An 18,717-nucleotide genomic window follows, 5' to 3' on the forward strand; every position below is an offset into this window, starting at 1 on the left:
AATTGAAACTAATAATAATAAACTAGCAATATGGATAGGTCTAGGTGAAATATGACATATTTACTTGGATTACATGAAGATAGGGCACATCTTGTCATGCTTGGAATATATATGAATGTTCACAACCAAATCAAGTGGATTGGAAGATTTGAATCAAACCGTAGATAACTAAGTTTCTCTACAATTTTGCCCAGTTTAACATAAACTTATCTGATCTTCCCACTCCCCACCTTCCCCCAATCAATCTTTGAATTTAATCTGTACTTGTTTGCCCATCTCTGCTTTCAACAGTCTTAAAACCAGCACATTTTGATTAATCACTTTAAAACAAAGCACTGATCAGTAAATGGCCCATGCAGGTTAAAGACCCTCTGTTCTGGCTAAGGCTTTATCTGCCACCAGATTCTCATTACTAAGAAGTGCCTTTTCTACTTAATGTTGGCACATCTTAAGGACCATTATATAATTTGTTTCAGAAAGCCAGTAGAATTGACCCGACATTTTTATTAATGCTTCGCTGGTGAATTTGGTGTTTCCTGGAAAGGTTTGTTTTATATATATAAAAAAAACAAAACAGGTAAGGATACTCTTCGAGCGATTGCAGGTTGGCGCTCTTTAGCCTACAGGTACAGATTTGCAAATTCATGCCTTGGATGCATTTGTGAGACACGAGGCCAAAGTAATGTTGCCTTTATCATTTGGGAAGGGTATCTCCATCCTGCAGTGTGTTTCCCTGTGTCCGCAGGAGAAATAGGCAAAAGATTACCATAGTACTTTTCATTTTAAGAGTGCAAAGTTTAATCCTTCTAACTAGTTTGAGCTCAGTTAAAAGTTTAGCAGAGGAGGCAGAGAGAAAAGAACAGCTCACATTACCTGAACGGACTCCGGGGGTGTCTTGGCTGCCCCCGACGCTGATTTGCACCTGGGATTTTGATTTGCCTACCCGGCGTGTCCACTGCAGGCGGGACCCGGAAGTTCCCATAAAAGCCTTGCCTCTGCCTGGTTTCATTGAGGCAGAGAGAAAAGAACAGCTCACATTACCTGAACGGACTCCGGGGGTGTCTTGGCTGCCCCCGACGCTGATTTGCACCTGGGATTTTGATTTGCCTACCCGGCGTGTCCACTGCAGGCGGGACCTGGAAGTTCCCATAAAAGCCTTGCCTCTGCCTGGTTTCATTGAGGCAGAGAGAAAAGAACAGCTCACATTACCTGAACGGACTCCGGGGGTGTCTTGGCTGCCCCCGACGCTGATTTGCACCTGGGATTTTGATTTGCCTACCCGGCGTGTCCACTGCAGGCGGGACCCGGAAGTTCCCATAAAAGCCTTGCCTCTGCCTGGTTTCATTGAGGCAGAGAGAAAAGAACAGCTCACATTACCTGAACGGACTCCGGGGGTGTCTTGGCTGCCCCCGACGCTGATTTGCACCTGGGATTTTGATTTGCCTACCCGGCGTGTCCACTGCAGGCGGGACCCGGAAGTTCCCATAAAAGCCTTGCCTCTGCCTGGTTTCATTGAGGCAGAGAGAAAAGAACAGCTCACATTACCTGAACGGACTCCGGGGGTGTCTTGGCTGCCCCCGACGCTGATTTGCACCTGGGATTTTGATTTGCCTACCCGGCGTGTCCACTGCAGGCAGGACCCGGAAGTTCCCATAAAAGCCTTGCCTCTGCCTGGTTTCATTGAGGCAGAGAGAAAAGAACAGCTCACATTACCTGAACGGACTCCGGGGGTGTCTTGGCTGCCCCCGACGCTGATTTGCACCTGGGATTTTGATTTGCCTACCCGGCGTGTCCACTGCAGGCGGGACCCGGAAGTTCCCATAAAAGCCTTGCCTCTGCCTGGTTTCATTGAGGCAGAGAGAAAAGAACAGCTCACATTACCTGAACGGACTCCGGGGGTGTCTTGGCTGCCCCCGACGCTGATTTGCACCTGGGATTTTGATTTGCCTACCCGGCGTGTCCACTGCAGGCGGGACCCGGAAGTTCCTACAAAAGGTCATCACGCTGCGGCGCGCAGTCGACGCCGGCGCGCTGCTTAAGCCGCGCGCGCTCAAGGGGCGCGCGCTGTAGGCTTTGCCGGGCTTCGCCGGGACTTGGCCGGGACTTTGCTTGACGTTATACCAGGTCAGAGACTTTTGTAATATTGCCTTAGAAGTGGTTTAGCTGCTCTTTCTATTACTGCCTTCATTAGCTGAACCTTAAAGCTTAATGCGCAACACTCTGATACAAACTTGAAGCCTAATTGAAATAGGTTTAAATTTATTTGTTTCCTTTTAAACATGCCACATACTAAAAGGAAGGCGAAGCTTAAGCCTTCCAGTGATGTGGCTTCGACAGAAATGGGCCAAAAGACTGTATTACAGTGGTTAGACTCACAGCATAATCCAGATGAGCTGGCCGTTGAGGTGGATCCAGTGGAACGGTATGGTTCCCCTCTGGCCATAGAGGCATCACTTAGCCCTGGAGCACCGGAAACGCCATCACCACCTGGAAAGGAGATAGGGGTTTCCCCTGAAAATCCAGGTGTTCTTAACGAGGGGAATGAGACTGTTCTGGACTATCAGGGAACCTTTGCACAAGGGGTTAAAAATTTGGAAAAAATTCAACAGAATGGGAAGGGAGAAAGCTTGAAATTAAGTAAATCAGATAATTCTGTTATCATACCGATAGAGACGAGTACACCTAAAATTGGGAATATGTTGTTAGGAAATCAAGAAAATATTACTGTTACTATTAAACAAGCTACTATACCCAAAAAACCTGCAAATATCACTATGGAATCCCTATGGAATTATATGGCTAAGATAGATGTCTCCATAAATAACTTAACTGAAGTAGTGATTAAGACCTCAAATTCATTAGTATTAAATACTACTGAATTAGGAAAACAACAGGAAGCTATTAATGAAATAGAAAAGCGTGTATGTCAAATTGAGAGGATTCAGACTCACCAGATAAAAAATGAAAATGAAATAGGCAAAAGATTGGAAAATCTTGAAAATGCAGTAAGATCGTTAAATCTGAGGGTGAATAATTTTCCCGTAATTAAAAAGATAGACGCACTAGAACTGTTCAGGAATTATATGTTACAAATTTTAAAAATTCCTGAAAAAATATTGCCAGTGATAGTAAAAGTGTATTATCTGGGGAGTAAAAAGAAGGAGCTGAATTTAGGGAATAAAACAGGAAATGAGGAAGGTAAAGTAATTGGAGGAGAGTCAATAGATCTTTCTGATCTCCTACAAAAATCCCAAGATGAAATTGAAATTACTTCTAGGGCTACTCTCTTAGTACAGTTTGCCTTCTCAACTGATAGGGATAACACATTGAGATCTTTCTTCCAAAATAGGCTATCAACATTCTATGGCCAAAAGATTTGGATTTATCCGGATTTAATAAAATCCACGCAAATGAAAAGGAAAAACTTTTTACAATATAGAAGGGAAATTACAGATAAGGGTGGATATTTCAGCCTAAAATACCCCTGTAAATGTATAGTAAAGCTAGATGGTAAGATCTATTCCTTTTTAGATCCAGAGGGTCTCAAAAGTCTCCTCGCTGAAGAAAAAGCCGGAATTTAAATAATTGAGTCTTAGTGTGTATTTTTTTTTTTCCTTAATTATTACCTTAGTAAACTGTTCCATAATAATATAGAGGGTTCAGCTAAAATTTACCTTAAGCAGTATTCTCTTTGACAGGAAATTGTTATGTAAAATTATGGATTGAAATGTTTTTTTTCCCTTTTTATTTATGTAATAGATGATTTCTGTCAGAGATAATGTTCCTTGTATATCTTTAAAGTATTATAACATTGTAAAAGTTATAAATAAAGAATTCAAAAAAAAGTTTAGCAGAGCTAGAACACCTCTTCCTTAGTGACGGATGAGGTGTTTTCTGGGCAGTTGAATATTTTAAAGCTCATGAGCTACTTCAATATTATAAAAAGTGCAGACATCAACTATTAATACTCACCCTGGCTGAATTAAAACAGCAGTGCCCTAATAGGAGAGCCCTTACCGCAGTGAAGAAAACTGGTAGGGACTTTTTATTTTTTTGCCCTAAAACAATTTTTCTCTTAATGAAACATCGTTACATTTTTTTTCCTTCAACAAAAAATGCTAACTGCACGTTGTGATGTGCACCTATACTAGTGGAAGAGTCCGTGAAAAATTAAAGGAGCAGAACGGCATAGAGGCTCACCCGCAGGAACACTATTTTCTCACTGCCACAGATCGATGACCCATGTACTTGGCTGCTTTGACAATTGTTCCTAAAATACACACTCACTCTCTCTCTCTCTTGCCATTCCTCCACTCATTCCCTTTTCCCTTCCCCCTTCTTTCATCCTCCAGCCAGCCTTTCCTAGTTACCTTTCCTGTCCCCCTCCCTTCCTCTTCTCTCCTCCCCTTCCTTCTCCTTGCTTTCCTTGCCTTCTCTCTCATTGCTCTTCATTGGCAGCCGCCTGCTTTGCCAAATGTGCTACTTTTGGCAGGCATTATTTGTAGTTAGTGTGTGCTACTTCCTTTTAGCACCTGTTTCACTCAGGCCGATACAGTACAGTGCGCTCCGGTGGAGCACATTGTTAACCAGCATTTGGACGCGCGTTTTTGACGTGCTAGCTTTACCCCTTATTCAGTAAGGGGTAACAGTGTGTTCAAAACGCGTGTCCAACCCCCCCCCCCCCCCCCCCCCCCGAGACTAATAGCGCCCACAACATGCAAATGCATGTTGTGGGCGCTATTAGTCAATCCCGCGTGATACAGTAAGTAAAATGTGCAGTCAAGCCGCACATTGGGGTAGATTTTATAAATTTACGCGAGCACGTACTTTCGTTCGCGCACCAGGCGCAAATAAAAGTACGCTGGATTTTATAAGATACGCGCGTAGCTTATAAAATCCGGGCTCGGCGCGCGCAAGGGGGTGCACATTTGTGCAACTTGTGCGTGCGCAGAGCCCGGCGCACGCTGCCTGTTCCCTCCAAGGCCGCTCCAAAATCGGAGCAGCCTCGGAGGGAACTTTCTTTCCACCCCCCGCACCTTCCCCTCCCTTCCCCTACCTAACCCCCCCCCTACCTTTGTTGGCAGATTTACGCCTGCTGAAAGCAGGCGTAAATCTGCGTGCGCTAGCGGGCTGCTGGTGCGCCATCACCCGACCCGGGGGCTGGTCCGGAGGCCTCGACCACGGCCCCTCCCTGCCCCTTTTATGAAGCCCCGGGACTTACGCACGTCCCGGGGCTGTGCGTGCACCCACGGCCTATGCAAAATAGGTGCGCCGGCACGCGAGTGCCCTGCACGCGTAAATCCGGCCAGATTTACGCGCACAGGGCTTGTAAAATCTGGCCCACTTTACTTTCAGAAATTAGCACCTACCCAAAGGTAGGCATTAATTTCTGCCGGCGCCAGGGAAGTGCACAGAAAAGCAGTAAAAACTGCTTTTCTGTGCACCCTCAGACTTAATATCATGGCGATATTAAGACTGAGGTCCCAAAAATTAAAAAAAATAAAAAAAAGTTTTTAAATGGGCTCGCGGGTTGAAAACCAGACGCTCAATTTTGCCGGATTCCGGTTTCCAAACCCGTGGCTGTCAGAGGGTTTGAGAACTGACGTCGGCAAAATTGAGCATCGGCTCTCAAACTTGCTGACAGCTGCCGCTTCTGTCAAAAAAGTGGCGCTAGGGACCACTAGTGTCCCTAGCGCCTCTTTTTACCGCAGGCCCTAATTTAAATAAGTTACTGAATCACGCGCACAGGAGAGCAGGCGCTTGCCCGCTCTCCTGCATGGTTTACTGTATCGGCCTGATAACTTAGTGCTGCTAGGAAATCTGAGAGGCTGCAGTACCGGCAGTGGCCACAAGATGGAAATATATTTTAGAGTAATAAGATGGACAAAATATGAAAATCACAACTGGTTTTTATGCATATTAGATTTGTTTCCAGGACTTGACATCATTATTCAGTAGGAGAGCATAGACTAGAGATGTTGGCTCCAGACAGAATCATCCCAAATCAGACTGTGTATGTAAAGGAAAAAAGTGTTTGGGTTTTTTTTAAACATGAGCTGATGAAATATAACACACAAATCATATAAGAGCCTCATGTAGGTAATCTGAAAATTTTGCTCATACAGGTTTAATTTTTGGATGTCAAGAAAATGCCTAACAGGCTTTCAATCTCACTTTTCTTTCTTTTTCATCCTAACACTGGCCACCAGTTGGATATTTTGAATGTGGCAGTAAGACTTTCACTCACAGGACAATTAAATGCAGCTGCCTTAAAATGTTTATATTGTGTTTTTTATTTTTACTTTTTTGGAATGCTTTAAAATGATTCAATGCAGTTCTCATGAACTTTGCTCTTGGAGAAAGTGTCAAAAATTCTGTTGCCTCACAGTGGGGGCCGATGCAATACTGTGCACAGCAGCTAGTGCATGGCTTAACACGCGATTGGATGCAATACGGTGATTATCACGTCCAAAACGCACATCCAAATCATCATGTAGCTAATAGCGCTCATCGTTTGTAAATTCTGCGTAGATGAGGCTATTAGCTAATTCCCGCAATGCAAAAAATTTCCCGCACGGCCAATGCGCCTATTGCAACTCAGCAAATTTTATGCCAGCTCGGGCATAAACGGTATCATCGTGATACTAAGTAGGAAGAACCAAAAAAAACCAGATTTAGGTAAAAAAAAAAAAGTTTTGGAGGGAAAAAAACCTTCTGGATGCCCTATATATATACGGTCCAGGCGGTGTATCTTGTGCTTGTATATGCCGGTAGTGGGAGAAAACAGACGCTTGTAGATTGAGCGTCCATTTTCCCAATCCTCACTGATATCCATCTCTACTTTGCGCCCGATGCCAGAGATGTGAAGTCATTTGCAATGAAATAGGAAATATCGTCTTTATTTTCTATTTATTGCATTTCGGCAGGCAAAAAAAAAAATGATAGGAAAACCCATGAAATTTCATGGGTTTTTCCTAGCAATTTTTTTTTTTCCAGGAAGCGTGCACATGAAAAAAAAAATCGCTCCAAAACTTGTCCCAACCCTTCCAATTTCATTAAATATAAAATCCCCCCCCCCCCAAGACTCACTCAGAGTCCCTGGGGGGTCTGGGAGCAATCTCCCGTTCCCAGGCCCTCTGATGCCAGTAAATAAAATAGGTCAAAAATAAACATGCACTCCCTCTGATATGTAAACATACTACTCAGTCAACTCAGAGGAACCCGGCAAAATATTATGCCCACACTTTATTATTCAAAACATTTTTTAAACATCATTTACATCATCTCACTACTATGCGACCACAATACCTTCCTACATTTAAAAAATCACACCTCATTCATGCATTACCCTTCATTCATACCACTCATACCTTCCATACCACATATCTCTTAAAACATGATCACAAAAACTTAACATTGCTGCTTTTCCATACTAATGACCCAGGTGATACCTCACCACATACATATAATCTATACAATTAACACTGTAAGTTAATCACATGACCCTCACATTACACAATAAAACTTGGTTCAAGTAAATGTACATCTATTTTCTATAATTGATGCTTCCATTTAAACCATATACATATTCCAGTCTGCTCCATTTGATGTTTACATAGTTATATATGCATATTAATATTGTCATTGAACATATTTATGCCCCTCCTATGTGTATCCACTTCCAACGAGAGCCTTGTTTCACCCTCAGAACAGGGCTTCTTCAGGGAACTACAGTGCTTGTAGATATCATCAAAACGTTCATCAAACTTTCATCATAAGATGTATTTCTTCATATTATTCATGGATCCGCAATGGATCCCGTATGGATCCGCACGGTCCGGTGGGAGAACGTTTGAAGGTTGTTCTGAATATGGGATTGTATAAGCTATATAAGAAGCCGCTACGCGGAGTATTTTTGATTTAGCCATAGAGACATCCCAATGAAGAGATACGGCGGTTTTGAGATCCACATGATCAAGATGACAACAAGCTGATATCACTGCTATGGAATAGACCACATCCAACACAAAAATACATCTATGAAAATCCATTTTTTGCATAGGGCACCAAAAAAGCTAGCACCGGCCCTGCTGGGGGGAGTGGGAGGGTTGGTCATCCAAGTTCCCAGCCTCACCTGCTGCTGGCAAATAGATGAGAGCTTTCATTTAGTTCAAGGAAGCTTACACATCAGTTTTAGATATTGCAGAAGGGCACTTTACCTGTGGCAGCTGTGGTTTGACGTTTTGAGTGGTTCACAAGCTCTTGTCATTGTCCGATTCTATCAGCTATTCTGCTCTCCATACAAAATAAAAATAAAATAAATAAATAAATAATTCTGCCAAAGGCAAGCAGTTGGATTTGCCTTGAAACTTGACTGACTTAACTATCTGAAACTGAATTTCAGGACAGCCCTAAGCATAATCCATTCAGAATGCACTGCTGTTTTGGGCTGGGTATGTTGACATAATATTAATTTATCAACATTTGCACCACTTTTTAAAGAGCTTTTAGGCTAGGACTTCACTTTGAAAATGGTGGTGGGTATGAAGTCCCTACTGACATCTCTGCCCCTGCTTTTTGTATGGGCACTTCTTCCACGGAGAATAACACACACAGATTTAAAAATGCAATCTACGAGTATTATTTTATCCCCCCCCCCCCCCCCAACCCTTCACTCGCTTCACCAGAGTGCTGCCGTCTAGTGTAGGAAACACTGTAGAATTACGTGCAGGCCTTTCCACCCATTGTAGGAGGACTGTTTTCAGACAGCATTTTCACATGGGTCCAACGCTTTTTACCTGCATAAATCTCTTTGGAAACTGCTTTCTAAGTGTATTGTGGTTATGCAAAAGGACTGAGATGAGAATGTGGTGGCGCTCTCTGCAGCGTGCTGCCCATGTAGTGGAGCCTCCATTAAAAATACATGTTGGGAGTTCAGCTTCCGACCACGAGAAACACTGCAGCCTGTTGAGTTTTTGGAACCTGTTTCGGTACGGCTCATCTTCTTTTTTTTTTTTTTTTGTGTCCATGGGAAAAGACCTCGCTAACTCAGGCCCCTTATTGCATCGCTCTGTAACTGGTGCACCCAGATAAGTCTCTGATGTGCTGCGCAATCCTCTCCCCTTCTCTCTGGCCTGCGGGAGGGGTCCGTAATTCATGCCACGTCTTCCTTCTCCACTGACCACCTTCACGCTGAAGCTTGAATCTTGTGGGGTAGGAGGCCCAGGGGACAGAGGAGGAGGACGAGAGGATCGCATAGGAATGGACAAGATGAGAAAGAGAGAACACAGTGTACGGGAGGGGAAAGGGTTGGGTGGTGGTGTGTGGAGAGAATCACAAAGGTGAGGGGTGGGGATGAAAGAGGTGATAGTCAAACAGAGGGGGGGTGGTGGCTCATAGTCACCGGAGAGGAAGGGAGCCTCTGAGGCTGCTTTGTCAGAGCCCCTGGTTTCTTGCAGCAGATTTTAAAAATTCTTAGGCAGTTATGTGGAAAATTTGCATAATTTTGCATAAAGATTCACACCTCTGCTTTTGCAAAACAAAAAAAGTGTGTGTTTAAATTGAAAACCATTGTTTTAAACAATATTTAAACTATATACTAATACAAAATATACTGAAGAATTAACTTGATAAATTATTGATTTTTGTAATTATGAAATGTCAATTTTGTTTTGAATTGAAATAGTGCAGCCATCCGTTTTTATATATTTTTTTTTTCAGGAAGTCTTTGCCTTGAACTTCTCTAGGCTAAAAATGCCCTCAGCATCAGCACTTTGTCATGCTGTTAATTGCACATATATTGGACACACAGTAACAGACATAAAAAGGGGTTGAAATAGCACAAGTTGCAACTTGTCAGCAGTAGTGCCAGTCATCAAGGCTTCTAGGAATTGAATGTAATGCCCTCTCTGCCAGCTGTGGGACGCTAGCAGTTGCAGTCTCCGGTACCATCCACGTCTTTGTAAATGGTGTATGACTGGTTACATATGCAGGTGCAAGTACTTTTGTATAAAAATTAAATTTTGTAGTGACGTCACTCCATCCAGGAATTATATCAGAACTATCTTTGGTTTGATAAGAATTTAAGAGATTTTTGAGGGATCAGATATCCTGATTGCTTTCTCTCTGCGCTCCAACTTCACCTCCCCTCCTTCTGGACAGGAGGGAAGTGTTGGGGAAATAACAGAGGAAGGTTCCCTGCGGGACTGTTTGCTAGGGAAGGGGCTGGAGCAGGAGCAAAAACAGAGCGAGAGAGAGCTGCAATTGGCAGACACCCTGCAGCTTTGTTCAAAAAGATTGAATCAACAGATGCGAAAGCTTTCAGGAATTTTGATGGCAAAATATTTAGCAAAAAGCTAATTGTGCGTTTTTTCCATGGCAGCATAATTACAGCTGTCTTAAGAGGGCCTTCGGAGCAGCACTGGAGGCCGTTTTCCTGTCTTTCAGCCAGAAGGAGGCCCAGCAGCTTCAGGGCATAACATGGAAAGGTGGGCAGGAACCGCTGCTTAAACTGTCTCATGTGGGTCCTGCCTAAATAAACTGAAAGACACCGCCCATCTCTGTAGACCAGCTGATTCTGATTCAGAGTCCCAGTATTATCCCCACTGCCACTGGTCTGGAGCAACAGAGCTCTTTAAACATGACTCATTTGTATTGTTTAAAGAGGTCAAAAGATCGTGCTGGGCAAATTCTGTTCTGTTCACCACATAGTCCTCAAACTTAGAGTGTCTACAATTTTGAGGTTTGCAATTTTTTGTGTTTTAATGTTTTGGGTTTTTAAAAATTTTTTTATTTATGCAAAATTTTTTAACAGACAGCAATATCCGCTTGCCGTTTGAATGTGTTTTAATGTTTTTAAAATGTTGCTGAGGGACTGTTTCTCTACAATTTCAGTTTTTGTTTTTGGTTTTTTCTTATGGTAGATTGCAGAAAACAGGGGCCCAATTGCAGGTTCGGAGAAACTAATTGCCTGCCTTCTCAGATCGGACAAGGAAGCCTGGCCTAAAACCTTTCACCTGGCTTTAGAAAGTGAGAACTGCGCGTGCACGTATCTATGGGAGATACGAGGAGGTAATGCCTACCGCATTTTGCATTCCCCGCGCAGCATAAATTCTTATCATAACAGGATGACAGATCCAGAGTTGTTCCCTCACAGCTGGTGGAGTATGGAGGGGGTGGGAGTCTGTCGACCACCTTCATCCTCAGCAAAACATCTTTCCCCGTCCCCACGCATATACGGAGCAGTGCAATGGTGCAGGTTTGTGTCCTAATGGTGCCCAATAGTTTTGTCTTTTACTGAGTGCTCATGGCCCCTTCCAGAGACAATCGGCTTCAAGTGGTTAATTAATTGCTGACAAAAGCAGACCATTACAGACCGATTCCTCCTAGAAAGTAATTTATTACTGATTTCTTTAGCGCCCAAACATTTAAGCCAGTGGTTCTCAAGTTTTACCCCATGAGCCCCGCTCCCCACCTCTTCCTCACCCATAGGTTTATGCAGTTTCCAAGCTTCCTTTTCCCCATCCTTTGTTTCATAAAAGTTTATAATTTATTTCTGCCACCCTAATTAACTAATCTTACACACTTTAAAAAAAAAAAGTTCAGCATACAAAAAAAATCTCTGTGGCTCCTCTCTGCTTTGTTTCTCTTTTGTCTGGGTCTCCTCTTTGGTTTCTGTTTAATTTGTCAGTGCTGGGGCCTATCTGGCTCCTTTGGCTTTCACACGTTGGGTGGGTGTTTGGGTGGAGGCAGACAAGCTCCTCACTCCTTGAGGAGGGCAGGTGAAAGTAGAAAGCCAAGCTGGGAGGAGAGGGTTAAGGTTAAAGGTGGAAAGCAAAACACGCAGCTCATTTCCGTGCTGCCTCTAAGACTCTTTATGAGCATCCCCCTGAGCATTTGGAAAGGTAGTTTAAAACCAAATTAAATAAATATATAAATCAAAGACTCTTGGGAAGAGCCTGTCTGTAGGCCGCATCCTGATCTTTCAGCCACAAAAAGTCTCCACAGGAGTTATTACTACACACGAGTGGATGCGAAGGAAACGAGGAGTAGTAGAAGTAGCAGCAATGTCAGATGTGTCTGTGAGGTATGATTGTCACGATGACCATGGTTTTTGTCGTCATCTACAACCATCTGTTTTGTTTTTTTTTTGTGTGTTTTGTGTAATTTTTATATGTGCTTGCTTTTTTTTCTGGCAATTTTACAGAATCATTGTTGCTGGGAGTAGTTGTCTGTGAATCTTAAGATAAATTGCATGGAATTTAGAAGTTTTCTGGTAGCATAAGCTTCTTAATTAGTATTTTGCTTCTTAAATACCATAATGTTCAAAAGCATTAAAAATTGCAAGACATGCTTTGTCATTCAAAAAAGTGTCTTTGACTTTTTTTTGGGGGGGAGTGGGGGAGGGGGGATTAGTTTGGATCATGCTTTTTTGAAATTTGTCATTCCTTTATAATTATTTTTGCCATTATATGCCTTGGCACAATTCCAGCCCTGAGGGACTGATGGGGAAAGGGGAAGAAAAATGACCTTTCAGGGATAGAAAAAATAATGATGGAATGTAAACTAAACTGAAATCAGAGATCAATGCGGTTATTATTCTTTTCTTTCTTCCATCCTGCTTTAGAGAGTGAAGAGGAACCGAGCAAAATAACAGCAGACGAACAGGAAGAGAATAGTCTCATCAACATAGCGTTCCATTATGAGGAGAAGTCGGAGAAGGCAAATTTATGTTCAGCGTTAGGTGAGGAAAAAGACATCAAGTACCGAGAGTCTGAACCTTTATACAAGATGAGCTCAAAGTATGTTTAAAATTGGTCAAAAATTCATCTTGTATTCTAGGAGATCGCCTCCTTCACTAGATGCAGGGAGTGGCACCTGAAATAATGTGCATTTGTAGCATTAGACACCGGTGTCTCAGGTGCATCGAGAGACCCCAGGCTGAAGGCAAAGTGTGTCTGCAACTCTGCAACCCCCTTACCTTGGAATGTGTTATCCCCATTGATCAGATGATTAATTTTAATTTTTTAAACAGGTGCTAAACAATAGGGACATTCATCAAAATGTGTTATGGCATTAATGCCCGCTATAACGCCATAACGCATGCGATACTAATGGTATCGCATTGCGCAAATGCAAATTTTTCATAGGGGTGGGGAGGGGTTTGGGGCAGATTAATGAAAATGCAGGGCATTTTTGCAACATGCAATAGTGTACCGCATGCTTTTAACACCGAAAATAACTACACCTTTTTCCTGGCATTAAGCTGTGCAAAATGCCTGAAACGGCTGTAATGCAATTTGAGATAAAGATTGCAAATTGTATTTTGGGCATTTTTGGGCTGAGGGAGAGGTAGTGGAGAAAGAGAGTGAGTGAGCCTCTGGGGCAGCCTTCACAGTGTTCAACTACTTATATCACTATAGGAGGGCCAACTAATAACTCGTGGTGAGGTTTTGGTGGTAGTTTAGGGATTTTGGGGTCAGATTTACATGCAGAGTGAGACGAACAACATAGTACACCAACTCGAGTTTTACGATCTCAGAACCAAATGCTCTTACAGATCCCTTCCCCAAAATCTACTAGACTGGTAATAACTCGCAAAAGATCCTTTTCCATAGCTGGCCCCGTCATTTGGAATTTACTCCCTGCACCAATCCATCTTATATCTGACCTAAAAGATTTCAAAAAAGTGCTGAAAACCCATTTATTCAAATGCACCTTTCCAGATTTACCATCTCACTCCCATACTATACTGATTTGACATTACCACCTTCTCAAGTTTCCCTCCACACTGCCTCTCTGTGTCTCCTCTTTGTCTTGTCCTTTTATTATTTGTGATTCTTACATTTATCTTATTTTAATGTCTACTCATTTTTTATTTTAAATTCTGTTTTAAAATAGTTTTATACTTTTGTTAAGTTTGTTTATTTATTTTTATCTCTATGTATGTTGTCATTGTAAACTGCCTCGAACTTTGGAGGGTGCAGAATAGAAGTATTTTAAATAAATAAATACATTTGGCATGAGGAGAGTTTCACAAAGTTGAGATTTCTGTGGTGTTCTCTCGCCCTAGTTTGATAGTACCCTCGTATAGACCCATCAAGCTAGGGTGAGAGAATATTGTAAAAATATCATCTTTGTGAGACTTTCCTCACTCCAAATGATGTCAAATCTTCACAGAGGTGTACTGTGATGTTCGTACATCCTACTCTGCTCTCTCCCTCCTCCCTAGCCATTTGAAACTTCTAGGATTGAACTTTGGTCATCTTGCTTAACAGCTGCTTCGGCAAATAGGTCTTCCCATTCCTGGGTGTATTACTGTGAAGAACTGGTCCCGAGTCGGAAAATACTCTTGCAGAAAACCACAAGACCATGTGTCTTTGCCTGCAGGCAGCACAGAAACAGAGCCAGTCAGTGGAGGTGTGGAGATTGTGGAGGCATTCAAATGAGCATGTTTTAAAACTGCAATAATCCAACCAATTTGGGGTGCATCTTGAAAGAAGGATGAGGGGGGCAGGCCTTGCTTTCAATCAATGTCACATCCAGTGTACTGTTTTCTGCAGCGCATATCCAGTGCCGTGTGGGTTGTATCTGCACACCGGCATAACAGCAATCACAGACCAACAGCATGTTCCACTGTTTGCTTTTTCTGGTACTTTCCTGGTTTTGTTTTCTAGACAGGACTAGAGCAGAATAGCCTTTATTCTTCAAAATTCTTGCGCCCCCAAATCTTTAGAGATATTTAGCCTGCGGTATTTTGTCATCCAACAAAAAAAAAAAAAAAAGAAACTTTTGGGCCAAGTAAGATTTTTTTTTAAATTGTATTTATTTCTTGAATTTTATATACCTCCATCTGTGAAAGCTCAGGGCAGTATAAGGCAATAGCATAAACACAAACGGCATATACCTTGGACAAGCATCATGACATAAAAAAGGACAGCCAAACAGAAGCTGACGTAAGGTACAAATAAAATAAGCCCATTAGGCAAGGCTGGAAAAAAACCCAAAACAGCAGCCAAACTCCTTATATGATTTTTTTTATAGGAATCGTGAATCATTAGACTTAGGAATCATTAATATTACGCCCTCAGAACAAGTACAAGACCTAGGAATTCAGGTCAATGAGAACTTCACTATGAAAAAGCATATAAGCAAATTAATCAAAACAGGGTACGCCAAGCTGAGAATTTTACAGCGGCTAAAACCATTGCTAACAACACAGGACTTCCACACTGTTCTACAAACACTAATATTCTCAAACTTAGACTACTGTAACTCCTTATTACTAGGCCTACCCTCAAGTCTACTTAAACCACTACAGCTACTTTAAAATGCCTTCTCTAGACTATTACTAGGAGCAAGGAAATTCGAACAGATCACTCCCTCACTGATAGCATTACACTGGTTTCCAGTACAATCCAGAATTCACTACAAAGTATTAACTCTAATTTTCAATATCATTAACAATATTAACCCTTTTTTTATTAGGAGTGACACTTCAGCATTACACATCACAAAGAGCCTTAAGATCACATAAAGGTCTTCTGATGGTGCCTTCCACTTGGAACACACAAATAAGACACCAAATGTTTTTCATAGCGGGTCCCAAGTTGTGTATACTCTCTTCCAGAGTCTTTACTTCAGATAACAGAGTTTCAAGCAAGAACTAAACTAGAAATGCATATGATTTAACGTAAAATATCAAAATGCTGATACCTTCAACGTCAGTACCAGAGTCAAAAGCAGTGGAGTGAACAAGTAATGTTAGATGTAAAGTGTAATGTTAGCAGCATCAGAATTGGGATTTGTATCGACCGAAAGAAAATGTATAAATATAGACTAGATTCTGTAGCTATTAATGCAATGTCCTAGAATATTTGTGATTATGATCTAGATTATGTATTTGTTATTGGGCTAACTTAAAATGTGAATGTTGCCACACAGTATGTGACTGTTGATCAAGAATATGAAGGCTGATAATGTAACGGTTGTGATCTTTTGGAACAACGGTATATAAAATGCTTAAATAAATAAATTATACACTACTGAGTTTAAAACAGCGGAGGCCATTGTGGCTAAATAAAATAAGAACCAAGCAGAAGAAAAAAAGAGTAGGAGACTAAACACAACAGACTGAAAAGAGATTTGCAACTGGAAGTGATTACTTATTAAATAGAATAAGATTTTGGTCTAACTTTTTTTTTTTTAATATAAATATTTTCTAGGTACAACAGTGTTTACAAACAGTGTGACCTTCTCACCAGAAACAGCAGGCTAGTATAATATGTATAATTTTTGGTGTGTATGTGTGTGTGTGTATATGTATGTATATGTATGTATATATATGTATATATGATGCATTTCAGCCATTTCTTTCTCTCAATTCTAAAAAATTACCATAAACATGCCCCTTTCTCTTACCGCGGCCATTATCCATGCAATATTATAGCATTTTGTTGAATCTAGGGCAGGGGTCGGGAACCTTTTTGGCTGAGAGAGCCATGAACGCCACATTTTAAAATGTAATTCCGTGAGAGCCATACTAACTACAACCCCCCACCCTCCTGACTCCCCCAAGACCTACCAAATTAATTTACTACAACCCCCTACTCTCCTGACACCCCCAAGACCTGCCAAATTAATTTACTACAACCCCCCATCCTCCTACCCCCCCCCCCCCAAGACCTGCCAAAAGTCCCTGGTGATCCAGCGGGGGTCCAGGGCTCGCAGACAAATCTTTAATAAAAAAGTAAAAATCTAACAAAACCTCCCACCCTCCTGACGCCCCCCAAGACCTCCAAAATTAATTTACTACAACCCCCACCCTCCTGACCCCCCCAAGACCTGCCAAAAGTCCCTGGTGGTCCATTTTGATTACTCACAACAAAAATATTCAGCTGTAAAGGAACTCTTGTTTAGAATGCGCTGAGCAACCTTCATAAATAGCCTCAGTGCATTTGTGGCTTATTTAGTGAAGCCTGTAATATTCTGGGCTGGTATAATCATAGGTTGCATAAACGCTTTTTATAGTACCAACAGGTGCTAAAGATGTCACAACCACTGTGTAATTGAAATCACTAGTGTGTGTACACTTATCTTATTCAAACGCAGGGCAAAGGGCCGTCGGCGCCATTTTGACTACTGGCAGCCGACAGCCCAAGTCCAGGAGATTGCTCCCGGACCGCTCCTGGACCCCTGCTGGACCACCAGGGACTTTTGGCAGGTCTTGGGGGGTCAGGAGGGTGGGGGTTGTAGTAAATTTAATTTTGGAGGTCTTGAGGGGCGTCAGGAGGGTGGAGGATTTTGTTAGATTTTTACTTTTTTATTAAAGATTTGTCTGCGAGCCAGATGCAGCCATCAAAAGAGCCATATCTGGCTCCCGAGCCATAGGTTCCTGACCCCTGATCTAGGGGATAGTTAATTATATACAATTAAAAGTATGGTTGTTTTTTTTTCTTGCAGAAATGTTCTGTGTATTCAACATGAGATTTTACAAATGTCCACTGTTAAGAAAATATAAAAATCAAGAAATAAATAGCTGTATGTATATGTGTGTGTATGTTCGTATATGTAATGCACATTCATATGCACACACCATATATATTTATTTGATTGGGAAATATGGTAACAGATCACCAAAAAATACTATTTCACTGTGTTTCTTGCTTTTGTCATTACATGCTGTCTGTATGTCTTTTCTTTTTCTATCTTAAAATAATGAACATGCATGTTCTATTCCTTTTAAAAATAATGCAGCACTCTTTTTCTCCTTGGAACAGTGGTGATGAACTGACCATTTTTTGTTCTAGGGATATCAGAAGACTTGGCTTTTCATAAGGTACTACGAAGATATCAAATAGAGCTTGCCCAGTCTGCCTTTGAAGGAAAAAATGCAATTATATGTTCACCAACAGGTAAGGCTATGCAAATATCAGATTCAGTTCCTCGTTCACCTGTAAAATCCCACATCCCTCGAGCTCCACTGAAGCTATTTGATTCAAGAAGGCTGAGAGAAATTGTCTTTGTTTTAGTATGCCTACCCCAATGAGCTTGCCCTCCACTGAGGTTCCAGCTGGCACATGCACCACAAATTGAAGGACATGTTTATTAAACTGTGGCGTACGTACCCACAGCCGCTATTAATCTCAATGGGGCCTATTTTTACTAATAGTGGATATTAACATGCATTAGTGCCTTTTAGTAAGTATGCCTCTGAGCAGAGGGTTCCACTCTATAGTTGGAAGCCAGTTGTGACTTTATAGGTATGCAGATTTCCTGTTTCAGTCTTTTTATTGCAGTGCATATCACAATATGTTTTCTGCAAGAGCCAGTACAGGGTCTGATTATACCAGGCAGCACTGTGCTTGCAGATCTTGGCTTCAGCTGCTAAAACATGTTCCAAATAGGGCATCTTCTCTTCCACAAGAGTCTCAACCATAGGTTGTGGCAGCTGAAGCCTGGACCTGGAAGCATGGTGTGTTGATTACCACCATGTATATTTGCATCTGCATGGACACAAACTCCTACTGACTATACAAATCGATTCATTCAGAGATAACACAGTCCCAGTTTCTGATGACAGAAGATGTAGTTTGTTCTTTTATCTTCTGACAGATACTTGGTGTATATATAAGCTTTAGTGACAATGCTTTGGGGCGGAACTCAAAAAGTTCCAGATTCTGTGTTAATTCTGTGGCTGACAAAAAAAAAAATGGAAAG

The 18,717-nt window shown here is 41.8% G+C and overlaps 1 protein-coding gene across 1 annotated transcript in view; it reads left to right on the forward strand.

Annotated features, from left to right (window-relative positions):
• The window catches only part of DDX58 (DExD/H-box helicase 58), a 143,994-nt gene that overhangs the window by 21,382 nt on the left and 103,895 nt on the right, over window positions 1-18,717 (forward strand). The window contains 4 exon segments of the mRNA XM_029615745.1: window positions 10,923-11,070; window positions 12,626-12,742; window positions 16,224-16,271; window positions 17,808-17,912. Of these exon segments, the coding sequence (XP_029471605.1) occupies window positions 10,923-11,070; window positions 12,626-12,742; window positions 16,224-16,271; window positions 17,808-17,912 (418 nt within the window).

Source organism: Rhinatrema bivittatum, chromosome 1 (genome assembly GCF_901001135.1).
Source record: "Rhinatrema bivittatum chromosome 1, aRhiBiv1.1, whole genome shotgun sequence".
In the NCBI taxonomy this organism is placed as follows: Eukaryota; Metazoa; Chordata; class Amphibia; order Gymnophiona; family Rhinatrematidae; genus Rhinatrema; species Rhinatrema bivittatum.